Source organism: Chlorocebus sabaeus, chromosome 10 (genome assembly GCF_047675955.1).
Source record: "Chlorocebus sabaeus isolate Y175 chromosome 10, mChlSab1.0.hap1, whole genome shotgun sequence".
In the NCBI taxonomy this organism is placed as follows: Eukaryota; Metazoa; Chordata; class Mammalia; order Primates; family Cercopithecidae; genus Chlorocebus; species Chlorocebus sabaeus.
This window is the reverse complement of record NC_132913.1, coordinates 117,759,880-117,773,369: the sequence shown is the minus strand read 5'-3', so window position 1 is coordinate 117,773,369 and position 13,490 is coordinate 117,759,880. Positions and strand designations below refer to the sequence as shown.

The 13,490-nt window shown below is 39.2% G+C and overlaps 1 protein-coding gene across 10 annotated transcripts in view; it reads left to right on the top strand.

Moving 5' to 3' along the window:
- The window catches only part of LOC103218031 (sp110 nuclear body protein), a 41,027-nt gene that overhangs the window by 14,078 nt on the left and 13,459 nt on the right, over nucleotides 1–13,490 (top strand). For 4 of the 10 annotated variants that reach the window (XM_073020124.1, XM_073020127.1, XM_073020120.1 and 1 more), the window contains 3 exons: nucleotides 3,560–3,709; nucleotides 5,314–5,394; nucleotides 7,265–7,354. In XM_073020124.1, the coding sequence (XP_072876225.1) occupies nucleotides 3,560–3,709; nucleotides 5,314–5,394; nucleotides 7,265–7,354 (321 nt within the window). The remainder of the gene's footprint in view (nucleotides 1–3,559; nucleotides 3,710–5,313; nucleotides 5,395–7,264; nucleotides 7,355–13,490) is intronic. The other 6 variants (XM_073020126.1, XM_073020129.1, XM_073020123.1 and 3 more) reach the window with 2 other exon arrangements.

Genomic DNA, 13,490 nt, shown 5'->3' with positions numbered 1-13,490 from the left:
GTCAATGCCCTCTCACCATGTTGTGTGTGTTCTCTATGGGCCTCCTTGGTTTAGTGTAAACTAGTCAGGTTATTCAACTCACACTCCTGAGCTTTGTCAAACACTCTCACAACTTCAATTACCACCTTTACACTGATGGCTCCCAAGTCTACATCTTCAACTCAGGTTTCTCTTCAAGAAACACATAGCCTGCTGCACACTGGGCATCTTTGTTTGCAAGTCTCCCATTGACACTACAGTCTCAATATACCTGAAATTAAATGCATCTTCTTCACCAAAAACCTAGTCTTCTAAGTACCATTCAGACATTTATTCAACAAATATGCAATGAGCACTAACTGTATATACCTATTCTGAAAGCTGAAGACAGTTTTTATTTTAAAGAGAGAAAGCAAGAAAGTGAGCAAAAAAGAAAGGAGAAACTCATGGAGCTTATACATCCTGGCTGGGGGAGAGAAAGAATGTAAACTAGAAAGCACATAAACAAGATAATTTCAAGTAGTGATGCAGGATGGAAGAAAATAATGGATACGGTTACAATAGTGACTTGCAGTTTGGGATGGGAGTCACTTTGGATTGGATAGTCCCGGCAGAGGGACTCAAAAGTGCAAAGAACCTGAGGCAGAGAGGAACGACCAGTGTTGTTGGCAATGATGAAGAAAGAAGGTGGTAGAAAGTGAAAAAGTAGACAAGAATCAGATTATGTAGGGTTTTACAGGCCCTTGGGAGCCTTTTGTGGTTTATTTAACTTGAAATGAGGAACTTAATCTACCCAGGCGCCAAGCAAAAACCTTAGTCATCCATGACTAACTGAACTCTATTAGCATATTGACAAGGTCTATTGGTTCACCCTCTTCTTTTCTACATTAAAATCTGATTAGTTTATTTCCATGCTTAAATCTTGTCCATGGTCTCATATTGCCCTTAGGGTAGTGTTCACTTAATGTGATTGTTAAAGCTCTCTCCAGTCTAACCCATGCCTTGCCCTCTAACTATTAATATATCTCTTTCCACTCAAAACTCCAGTCAACCACTCTGAGCTTTCATTTCCTCTCATTTCATTTCTCTCCCCTTTGATCCTTGGCATGTGCTATTCTTTTTGGATGCTATATTCTGAACCTACACTACTCTCCATAAATGTTTAGTTATCTCCTTTTCATCAGTGGTGTTGGCTTATGTCCATCTTAGGAATGCGTACTCTGACCCCTAAATTAGCCAAGCTGATCCCACAGTTTCTACAGTACCCAGCACTGGCTCTTTTGGAAGATTCCAAATACTCTATTGTAATTACTTATATAATGTGTCTCTTCTAGGCTAGATGGTAATGTCCTGGCACAAATGAGCTATTATTTTTTAAATGAAAAACAAATGAAAGAAACCATATTTTCTGTAACCCCAAATTTGAGTAATGATCTGACAAAGGATAGTTTATGAATTTATTATTGTGTTATGAAAAGGGGTCATAGACACTATGGGCACCATGTGGTGTAGACACAAACTAAAAGTTATTGGAGGGAAATTTCCAATACAATTCTCCAAATACTTATTATCCCACATTTAGGGCAGACATAGGTAGTCTGCACACCCCATGTCCAACAGCCCAGTACTGAGATGCCCACTGCCACAGTGCTCTACACATTATAGGATTAGGGAGATAGGGAATGTCTATGCAACCATACAATTATGAACACTCCCTGGTCAGAGAAGTGACTTTGTTAGAGAGGAGAAACCTCTGGAGTTGGGGGATGGTGTCAGAGGGTCAGTTCTGTTGAGGTACCTCTGACCTTTTGACACCTCTCTGCCAAGCTACCAAAGGGATGCCAGTCTCTTCCAGATTTACCTTTCTTCATATGGTATTTAAATGAATTTTTTCAGGTTTTTTAAAGGAACCATTTTATTTTAAATGTGACAGATGATGTGCTTTAAATTTTCTTTTTTCCAATTTTCCAATATTTTATTAGGGTAAAATACGTATGACATAAAATTTATCATCTCAACCATTTTTAGGTGCATAGTTCAATGGTATTAAAATACATTCGCAATGTTGTGCAACCATCGCCACCATCCATCTCCAGGACTCTTTTATCTTGTAAAACTAAAACCCTGTACCCATTAAACAACTCTCCATTCCTCCCTGCCCGCAGCCCAACAGAGATATTTTTAAGAGTCATATTATTTTACATTTAATCAGCTTTATTTTTTAAAAAATAAAACACATAAAAAGATGTTTCAAAATTGTAAGAGAAAAAAATACATAGTAGTGCTGAAAATATACATACAACACTCTCGTATTTTCTGTAAGTGTTCTCATCTCTGAAACACTCCTTTAGTTATGCAGAGAAAAAACCTAAACTTGACAATGAAAGGCAAGTTTTAGGCTCTATCAGGCTGCCCCACCCCTTCTGGATAAATTTTCAGTAATTTCCATGTTTGAACTTCCCGCCAGCCCTGCGTCCCGCTGGGCTTCCGGTTCCGCCTCGTCTTAAGGGTTCACCCATGCCTTTTCCTCCGGAAGTGGCCTGTGGCTATCACGGTACTTGCATGTGGGAGGGGTGGCTGCATAGTCTGTGTCCTTTCTAACCTGCAGAGAAACGTTCTTGTTCAACAGGACAGTGGGCATCCTGTGGGATCAGCTTCTAAAGTCAGCAGCCAGTGAAAATTGTGTTCTCTTTCCACAACGAAGCAAACTCACCTCTGCATCCTCTGGCATTGCACCTCCTCTGGGTCTCAGCCTCACCTTCCATCTCTCGCTCATGGTAGCCGCCTTCTTGGCAGGGTCCTTGCCTCTCAGGTTTTTTAATACCTTGCACTTTGCCCACTGAAGGCACCTAGAAACTTTTGGAAATCTCCTGTACCATACACGGGCCCTGGGGAACCTGGAGAGGTGCTTTGCAAGACACTTCCTCTCCACCTAGACCAGACTGTGTGGCCACCTTGTGGTGTGGTCAACACAACGAAAATCAGGAAATAAGCTCTAGGATTTCTGGAGATTTATCTAGTTGATTGCAACAGGTCATACCAGGAGTGAAAGCAGATGGTAATTTGGGGAAACAAAGAAAGGTACATGTAAGAAGAAGGATATAGGCCGGGCGCGGTGGCTCATGCCTGTAATCCCAGGACTTTGGGAGGCCAAGGTGGGCGAATCACGAGCTCAGGAGATTGAGACCATCCTGGCTAACACGGTGAAACCCCATCTCTACTAAAAACACAAAAAATTAGCCAAGCGTGGTGGTGGGCACATGTAGTCCCAGCTACTTGGGAGGCTGAGGCAGGAGAATGGCATGAACCTGGGAGGCGGAGCATGCTGTGAGCCAAGATCGCGCCACTGCACTCCAGCCTGAGTGACAGTGTGAGACTCTGTCTCAAAAAAAAAAAGAAGAAGAAGAAGAGGAGGAAGGATATAATTATAGAGAAATCGCAGGAAAAAAGTGAAGTACAGGAGTACAGAGATCGGAAAGGGTGGGAGTTGGGAGCATGAGAAAGGAAGTCACTGACTGGGACAGTAGGGGGCTCGCTGAAGACCCCAATTGAAACTACTAACAAGTCATTATTTGGTCAGATGCAGCCTCACCTAGACATGGAATCCAAAAGAAGCTCAAAGTGGTGGATCAGGTTCCCCAAAAGAAAGATGACTCAACTTGGAACTCCACGGTAGTGACAAGGGTCCAAAAGGCGAGAGCTGAATGTGCCCGAAACTCCAGATCAGAGGGTAAGACTGATGATGGAATCTGCCATTTGAATGGCTCAGTGTGGGAGGGTCTGTCCTGAAGCAGGTACAGGGTTAAGTAGATACGTAAAGTCAATAGAAAGAGGAAAAAGTACAGAGAATGAGGATAGGATATGACAAGAGAGACAAAGAAAGCAAGCATCTCTTGCATCTGAAAAGTTTTTGTGGAAGAAACAGACATGTTCACAGGGCAGCTGTGGCCTGGGGCAGCAGCTGTCAAATTTTTTGGTCTCAGGACTCCTTTATGCTCTCAAAAATTATTGAGGACCCTAAAGAGCTTCTGTTCATGTTGTTTATATCTATCTACGTGTACCTTATTAGAAATTAAAACTAATAATTTTAAAATATTAATTAATGTAAAAGTAACAATAATAAACCAATTGCCTGTTAAATCATTTTATGAAAAATAAATATATTTTCTAAAACCAAAAAAAGTTAGTGAAAAGAGTGACATCATTTTATGTTTGTGCAAATATCTTTGATTGTGAGTGAGCTTTATAAAAAGACAGCTGGATCCCTATAACTGTTTCTGCATTCATTTGTAATATGTTGCCTTGATTGAAGGATAGAAAGAAAATCTGGCCTCACACAGATATCTAGTTTAAAAGGGTGAAGTAATTTAATAGTCTTTGAGATATCTGTGGATATTCGTCTTTAATACTACACCAACACTCAACAAGTGATAGTTTCTTAAACATTAGTTGTAATGTAAAATTTGAAACCATATCAATTAACTTCATACTCTGTTACAATAAAATACATTAATCCATCTTGCATTTTGAATGGACCTTCTACTAATGCAAGATTTCATAATAGTACAGCCGTTTGGAAAATGTACATTTGGAATTATACAATGAGCTTGTAACTCAATCACACAAGTGTTTTCTTGAGGCCACTGTGGTACTTCAGGATGCAATAGAAATGCTTTATATGTGCTCTTCAGGTTTTCACATAGAATATTAAGATGTAAGATATGTACTCAAGGGTAGAAATTTAATAAAATTAATAATTTTTACTGGCTTACCACGAACACTCTCAAGTGAATCTTGCTTTTATTTTTATTTTTTGGTACAGTGAGCAGGTGGCAATGAAGGATGCAGTGATTCCTGCTGAGGTTTGGGGACACTGCTTTGATGTGTCCTAAGGCACTGGCAGTTTTATCTGCCATTGCTCTTGCTCAATCTGTACAAAGGTTGAAATAGTGAAAAAGGTGGAGAACATCTTATTATGAAAATAATTCTGACCTTGCAAATTTTCTGAAAAGGTTTGAGGGACCTTCTAGGGTCTCACAGACCTTACTTTGAGAGACTCTGGCCAAAGGGTTCAGATAGCTCTACCCCATTGTGGATGTCTTCATTGGTAGAGTAACCACGGCTAACCAACTGTGGTCTGCTCCTCCCCTGAGTGGCAGACAGGCACAGTGTCATGAGCGGCACCAAATCTCTTGGTAGATACATTCTTAGGAGGGTAAGACCTGGAGCCTCCAGGACACTCAACTTCAAAGTGTGCAAGGGCCTTCCTGTGTCTCTGGGAGATTCTCCATAGAGCTTCCCAAGGGGCATTTACTAAGATCTTTTGTTTTCCAGAGATCACTGATGACACTTCAAAAATGAATGAAGGAAAGAGGTCCCAGAGGACGCCTAGCACACCATCAAGGGTCACACAAGGTAAAACTTGGAGATCACTAGTCTCAGAGTACAGTCACCAGGAATCTAAATTCAGAGCTGTTTTACACTAAGGCAATATTTCTTAACTTTTTTTTCATTATCACTGTGCTAGAAAGCGCTTCTGGATTTTTTTTTCTTAATCAAGACCCTTCCCATGATATTTTACTACTACAAATGTATGTCCTTTATATGTAATGTATCCATATGTATGTGTGTATATCTGCACTTTATAAGATTTTTCTCAACACTCAAGAATGAGTTTTTCTGCTCTTGGCATCAGTATCAACATTACTGAGAATGAGTGTCCTAAGTATATTCCTGGTACTGTACTGAGAGTACAGCTTGTCCAAAGTACAGCTTGATCCAACCCCTGGATCAAGCTAGAATTCCAATCTCCGTATTTCTCATGTGACCTTTCTGGGAAAATTGAGAAGTGAAAAACTCATTACAAACACACACGTAACACTATGACTGGGCTTGTGTAACTGGTGGAGTTGTGGGCACATGCTGGTAAAATTGTGCCTGTTAATTCACCCCTCACCATCACTACCATTATTCACATTTCTGGAGTAAGTCGATACCACTATCCTTAGAGGGGAGAAAACAGCTGGATATTCTTCTGTTTGCTGGTGATGTGGTCATTGTCACAAAAATCACAGAACTCTCACATGACAAATGTGATTTTCAAACAACAAATACCTAATTGTTGTCAGGAAAATTGATTAAATTTTACCACCTTAAAATCTAAATGATCATTTTTAACAGTTTCTCCTATATTGCACTGGCTTATATAGTAGTATTTCAACTTTTCTCATAGATAATTTTATTTTATTCTCACAACCACCCTTGGAGAAGATTGAATGACTTATTCCAATTTAACAGATGAGGAAATTGAGACATGGAAAGGATTAGTGGGTTTTTTCAAGATCCCCTGGGTAAGGGCTGGCTGCCACAGGATTAACGTCCTGGTCCCCAGGAACTCTTTTCAGGAGCCATCATTCTCCATAGAAAGGAAGGGGCAGAAAGAATACTGTCAAACCTATGTCAATTCACTATGGCCCAAAATAGAAAACTGCTTATTCAAAAATTACTTCCTCATTACTTCCAAGATCCTATGGATAACAGAAATAAACTATCTTTGGGAAAATCTCCCAGGACAGGGCATAAGCATAAAGAAGAAACTATTTGGTCTCTGTGGTGTGGATCGATGTTACCTTACTGTTATTACTCCATTCTAGGCCATAAAAGACATCCAAGCCAGAAAAAGCCTTATGCTTTTTAAAATCATGATTTAACTTTTTTTCAACATAGAAAAGTTCCTGGACTTTTCTAAAAGCAGTATACTGTAACCATTAGAATGATGTTGCTGGCTCAGCACAGTGGCTCATGCCTGTAATCCCAGCACTTTGGGAGGCTGAGGCAGGAGGATCACTTGAGGCCAGGAGTTCAAGACCAGCCTGGCCAACACAGTGAAACCCCGTCTCTATTAAAAATACAAAAATTAGCCTGGGGGTGCATACCTGTTATGCCAGCTACTCAGGAGGCTGAGGTGTGAGAATCACTTGAACCCAGGAAGCGGAGATGAGAGTGAGCTGAGATTATGCCACTGCACTCCAGCCTGCATAACAGAACAAGATTCTGTCCCCCCAAAAAATTTTTAATGACATATTTTAAATGTTAGTTCTCTAGCATATTTCTGATCCATCTTCATTCAATCCCCAAATTCAATTTCCAGGTAAAATGGTGTACTTTTTTCACATAGGTCACATGGTTTTCTTGCATTCTCAAAGTGATGGGAAAACAGGAAAAAAATTACTTAAGGAAGTATTGACATTGCAGATTTGTAGATCAATATTTGAAGCCATAAAAGATGTGGGACTTTTTTCTTTTTTAGAAGAAAGGAGAAAAGAATATGGCCAGTCAAGTTCAAAAAGAAAACAGAAAAAAAAACACCCAAGAGGTAAGCAAGAAAAGTGAAGTGGTTACTCCCTTGGTGTTTATCAAGGCCTTCACCTGACCAGCTGGCATGACCTCCTCTCCAGCCACATGGCCACTCAGTTGTGCCTGGAGCACAGCCAGCCCCAACCTTGTTCCCTAGGCCACCCCATCAGTAGACTCCCCCACAAAGGAAGAGAGAACCTAACACCGACTTGGTTTATACCTAGCCTTCTTTTCTCTTATCATAGGGAGGGAATGGGGTTGAGGTGGACACGAGACATCAGACAATTTTGAGATTAGGATTGTTTCCTGTCTAGGGTCAGAGCCCAGAAGAATAGGCACAAGAAACCTAAATCCCCAAGCAAGATTCAGACTTTCGGTTCCAAACTGGGATTAGATTTGGAGTCATAGAGTGTTCAGAACTACCTCAGCCAACCCATGCTTGCTTGCATGTCTACATGCATGTTTCTATTCCAGTGCACAAACTACATTACTTGCAGAATAAGAAACAAAAAAGTTTCATTTTTCTGGTTACTCTGCTTCATCCCACTTTTCTTTTTCTCCACTGTATTCTCTCCCTCTTCCCTTTCTCTATTCCTTACTTTTTCCCTTCTTGTTTTTTTAAATTTATTTTGTAAATTTTTTGTAGAGACCAGGTCTTGCTATGTTGCCCAGGCTGGTCTTGAAATCCTGGCCTCAAGTGATCCTTTTGCCCTAGCCTCCCAAAGTTCTGGGATACAGATGGGAGCCACTGCACCTGACCCCTTTTTCTTTGTTCTTTTACTCAAAATTATTTACAAAGGGCCTGAGATATGCCAGTCAGTGGGGATTCTCTTGGATTCTGTGCCTTTATGGGAGCCAGCCTGGGAAGGGATCTTGTCCCAGCTGCCAAACATGAATTAGGACATGAGGCTCACTGCTTTGGAAATCCCTCTAATTTTTCTGCTTGTTCCCAGCATCCCTCAATCTTGTGGTTTGGCCTGGAAGGAAAGTGATATCTGCCTGCTTGGCCTTCTCCTCCCTGGCCTCTTCTTCCTGGTTCCCCACCCCACTGCCTCCCTAGGCTGGAGGAAACATACTCTCTGTCATTTTCTGAGTGTTTACTACCAATGACTTATAGGAAAACTTGACATTCAGACCTCCAAAGTTTTCTTTTGATAGGTACAGGTAATTTTTGGAGTTTACAAATTCCTCTTTGCTCCCAACAAATACTGTGCTTCAAGATTTTGTCTAAGCTTGCCAAAATGGCCTCAACTGAACATGGCTTCTCAGTTCTAGCCAGCATCTTCCCTCTGCCTGAAACCTATTGATGTAATAGTCAGGGAAATCTTTACTATTTGCAAGGATGAAAGATATATACTTCCTCAGCAGAAACCTTACAAGCTAGAAGGGATTGGAGTCTTATCTTTAGTCTCCTTAAACAGAATAAATAACTCTTAGCCAAGAATTTTGTGTCTGGTAAAACTAAGTTTTATGAATGAAGGAGAAATAAAGTCATGTTTAGACAAACAAATGCTGAGAGAATTTGTCACTGCCAGACCAGCTTTATAAGAAATGCCAAAAGGAGTTCTAAATCTTGAAACAAAAGATTGATATGCACCAAAATACAAACTCTGGAAAGCATAAAATTCACAAGGTCTATAAATAACACAATGAAGAAAACAGAGTGTGTAGGTAACAATTAACATGATGACTGAAACAGTACCTCACATCTTGATATTAATGTTCAACATAAATGGGCCTAAATGCTCCACTTAAAAGATACAGATTGGCAGAATGGATACAAAATCACAAACCGAGTATCTGCTATCTTCAAGAGACTCACTTAACACATAAGGACCCATATAAATTCAAGATATAAGGGTGAAAAAAGATATTCCATGCAAATGGAAACCAAAGCAAACAGGAGTAGCTTTTCTTAGATAAAACAGACTTTAAAGCAACAGTAAAAAAAAAAAAAAAAAAAAAAAAAAGAAGGTCATTATATAATGATAAAAGGATCAATCCAACAGGAAGATATTACAATCCTAAATTTATATGTAGCTAACACTGGAGTTCCCAGATTCATAAGACATTTGCCACTAGACCTAAGAAAAGAGATAGACAACAACACAATAATAGTGGGGAACTTCAATATTCTGCTGTCAGGACCAGAGAGATCATTGAGACAGAAAGTCAACAAAGAAACAATAGATGTAAACTATACTCTAGAACAAATAGACCTAATGAATATTTACAGAAGATTACATTCTTCTCATCAGCACGTGGAACGTTCTCCAAGACAAACCATATGATAGGCCACAAAACAAGTCTCAGTAAGTTTTTATAAATTGAAATTATAGTTTGATGGGAATAACATTGAATCTATAAATTACTTTGGGCAGTATGGCCATTTTCAAGATATTGATTCTTCTTATCCATGAAGATGGAATTTTTTTCCATTTGTGTCCTCTCTTATTTCCTTGAGCAGTGGTTTGTAGTTCTTCTTGAAGAAGTCCTTCATATCCTCTGTTAGCTATATTCCTAGCTATTTTATTCTATTTGTGGTAATTGTTAATGGGAGTTCATCATGATTTGGCTCTCTGCTTGCCTTTTGTTGGTGTAAAGGAATGCTTGTAATTCTTACACTTTTATTTTTGTATCCTGACACTTTGCTGAAGTTACTTACCAGTTCAAGAAGTTTTTGGGCTGAGATGATGGGGTTTTCTAAATATATAATTATGTCATCTGCAAACAGAGACAACTTGACTTTCTCTCTTCCTGTTTGAATACTCTTTATATCTTTCTCTTGCCTGATTACCCTGGCCAGAACTTCTAATACTATGTTGAATAGGAGTGGTGAGAGAGGGCATCCTTGTCTTGTACTGGTTTTGAAAGGGAATGCTTCCAGCTCTTACCCATTCAATATGATATGGCTATGGGTTTGTCATAAATAGCTCTTATTATTTTAAAATATGTTCCATCAATACCTAGTTTATTGAGGGTTTTTAACATGAAGGGATGTTGAATTTTATCAAAGGTCTTTTCTGCATCTATCAAGATAATTATGTGGTTTTTATCTTTGATTCTCTTTGTGTGATGGATTACGTTTATTGATTTGCATATATTGAAGCAGTCTTGCATCCCAGAGATGAAACTGACTTGATCAAGGTGGATAAGTTTTTTGATGTGCTGCTGGATTCGGCTTGCCAGTATTTTATTGAGGACTTTTGTATTGATGTTCATCACGGATATTGCCCTGAAATTTTCTTTTTTTTGTCTCTTCCCAGTTTTGGTATCAGAATGATGCTGGCTTCATAAAATGAGTTAAGGAGGAGTCCCTCCTTTTCATTTGTTTGTAATAGTTTCAGAAGGAATGGTACCAGCTCCTCTTTGTATTTCTGGTAGAATTTTTTTTTTTTTTTTTTTTTGCTTGCATGCCTGAATGCATGTGTCTGCTCCAGGGCACAAACCGTGTTAGTTACAGAATAAGAAACAAAATTTCAGCTGTGAATCTGTCTGGTCCTGGGCTTTTTTTGCTTGGTAGGCTATTAAGTACTGCCTCAATTTCAGAGCTGTTATTGGTCTATTCAGGGATTCAACTTCTTCCTGGTGTAGTCGTGGTAGGGTGTATGAGTCCAGAAATGTATCCATTTCTTCTAGATTTTCTAGTTTATTTGTGTAGAGGTATTTATAGTATTCTCTGATGGTAGTTTGTATTTCTGTGGGACCAGTGATTATATCCCCTTTATCATTCTTATTGTGTCTATTTGATTCTTCTCTCTCTTCTTCTTTATTAATCTGGCTAATGGTCTATTTTGTTAATTTTTTCAAAAAACCAGCTCCTGGATTCATTGATTTTTTGAGGGGAGTTTTTCATGTCTCTGTCTCCTTCAGTTCTTCTCTGATCTTAGCTATTTCTTGCTTTCTGCTGACTTTTGGATTAGTTTGCTCTTGCCTCTCTAGCTCTTTCTTTCTTTTTTTTTTTTTTTTTTAATGGAGTTTCACTCTTGTTGTCCAGGCTGGAGTGCAATGGCACAATCTCAGCTCACTGCAGCCTCCACCTCCTGGGTTCAAGAGATTCTCCTGCCACAAGCTCCTGAGTAGCTGGGATTACAGGCATGCGCCACCACACCTGGCTAATTTTGTATTTTTAGTAGAGATGGGGTTTCTCCATATTGGTCAGGTGGGTCTCGAACTCCCAACCTCAGGTGATCCACCTGCCTTGGCCTCCCAAAGTGCTGGGATTACAGGTGTAAGCCACCATACCCAGCCTCTAGCTCTTTTAATTGTGATGTTAGGGTGTCAATTTGAGATCTTTCTAGCTTTCTGACACGGGCATTTAGTACTATAAGTTTCCCTCTTAACACTGCTTTAGCTGTGTCCCAGAGATTCTGGAATGTTGTCTCTACATTCATCACAGAATTAGAAAAAACTGTTTTAAATTCAATATGGAATCAAAGAAGATTCCATATAGCCAAGACAATCCTAAGGAAAAAGAACAAAGCTGGAGGCAGCACACTGCCTGACTTCAAACTATATGACAAGGCTACAGTAACCAAAACAGCATGGTACTGGTACCAAAGCAGACATTTAGACCAATGGAGCAGAACAGAGACCTCAGAAATAACACCACACATCTACAACCATCTGATCTTCAACAAACCTGAAAAAAACAAGCAATGGCAAAAGGATTCCCCATTTAATAAATAATGCTGGGAAAACAGGCTAGCCATATGCAGAAAATTGAAACTGCACCCCTTCCTCACACCTTATACAAAAATTAACTCAAGATGAATTAAAGATGTAAATGTAAAACTCAAAACCATAAAAATCCTAGAATAAAACCAAGGCAATACCATTCAAGACATAGGTGTCGGCAAAGTCTTCATGACAAAAACGCTAAAAGCAATTGCAAGAAAAGCCAAAATTGACAAATGGGATCTGATTAAACTAAAGAGCTTCTGCACAGCAAAAGAAACTAGCATTAGAGTGAACAGGCAACCTACAGAATGTGAGAAAAATTTTGCAATTCACCCATCTGACAAAGGTTTAATATCCAGAATTTACAAGGAACGTAAACCTGTTTACAAGAAAATAAAACAACCCCATCAAAAAGTGGGCAAAGGATATGAACAGACACTTCTCAAAAGAAGACATTTACATGGCCAACAAACATATGGAAAAAAAACTCAACATCACTGATCATCAGAGAAATGCAAATCAAAACTACAATGAGATACCATCTCATGCCAGTCAGAATGGCAATGATTAAGAGGTCAGAAAACAACAGATGCTGTTGAGGCCATGGAGAAATAAGAATGCTTTTACACTGTTGGTGGGAATGTGAATTTGTTCAATCATTGTGGAAGACAGTATGGTAATTCCTCAAGGATCTGGAACCAGATATACCGTTTGACCCAGCAATCTCATTACTGGGTATATACCCAAAGGAATATAAATTATTCTATTATAAGGACACATGAGCATGTGCATTTATTACAGCAGTATTTACAATAGCAAAGGCATGGAACCAACCAAAATGCCCATCAATGATAGACTGGATAAAGAAAATGTGGTACATATACACCATAGAATACTATGCAGCCATGAAAAGTAATGAGATCATGTCCTTTGCAGGTACATGGATGAAGCTGGAAGCCATCATCCTTAGCAAACTAACACAGGAACACAAAACCAAATACCACATGTTCCCACTCATAAGTGGGAGTTGATCATTGAGAACAAATGGACACAGAGAAGGGAACAACACACACCAGGGCCTGTTAGGGGGTGGGGGGTGAGGGGAGGGAACTTAGGGGGTGTCAGTAAGTGCAGCAAACCACCATGACACATGTATACTTATGTAACAAACCTGCACATTCTGCACATGTATCCCGTTTTGGGGGGTTGTTTTTAGAAGAAAAATATTGAAATTATATCAAGTATCTCCTCAGACCACAGTGAAATAAAACTAGAAATCAACTCCAAAAGCAACTTTCAAAACCATACAAATAAATGGAAATTAAATAACCTGCTCCTGAATGATTTCTGGGTTAACACTGAAATTAAGATGGAAATTTAAAAATTATTTGAAATGAATGGTAACAGTGACATAAATTAACAAAACCTCTAGGATACAGTAAAAGCACTGTTTTTAAGAGGAAAGTTTATAGCAC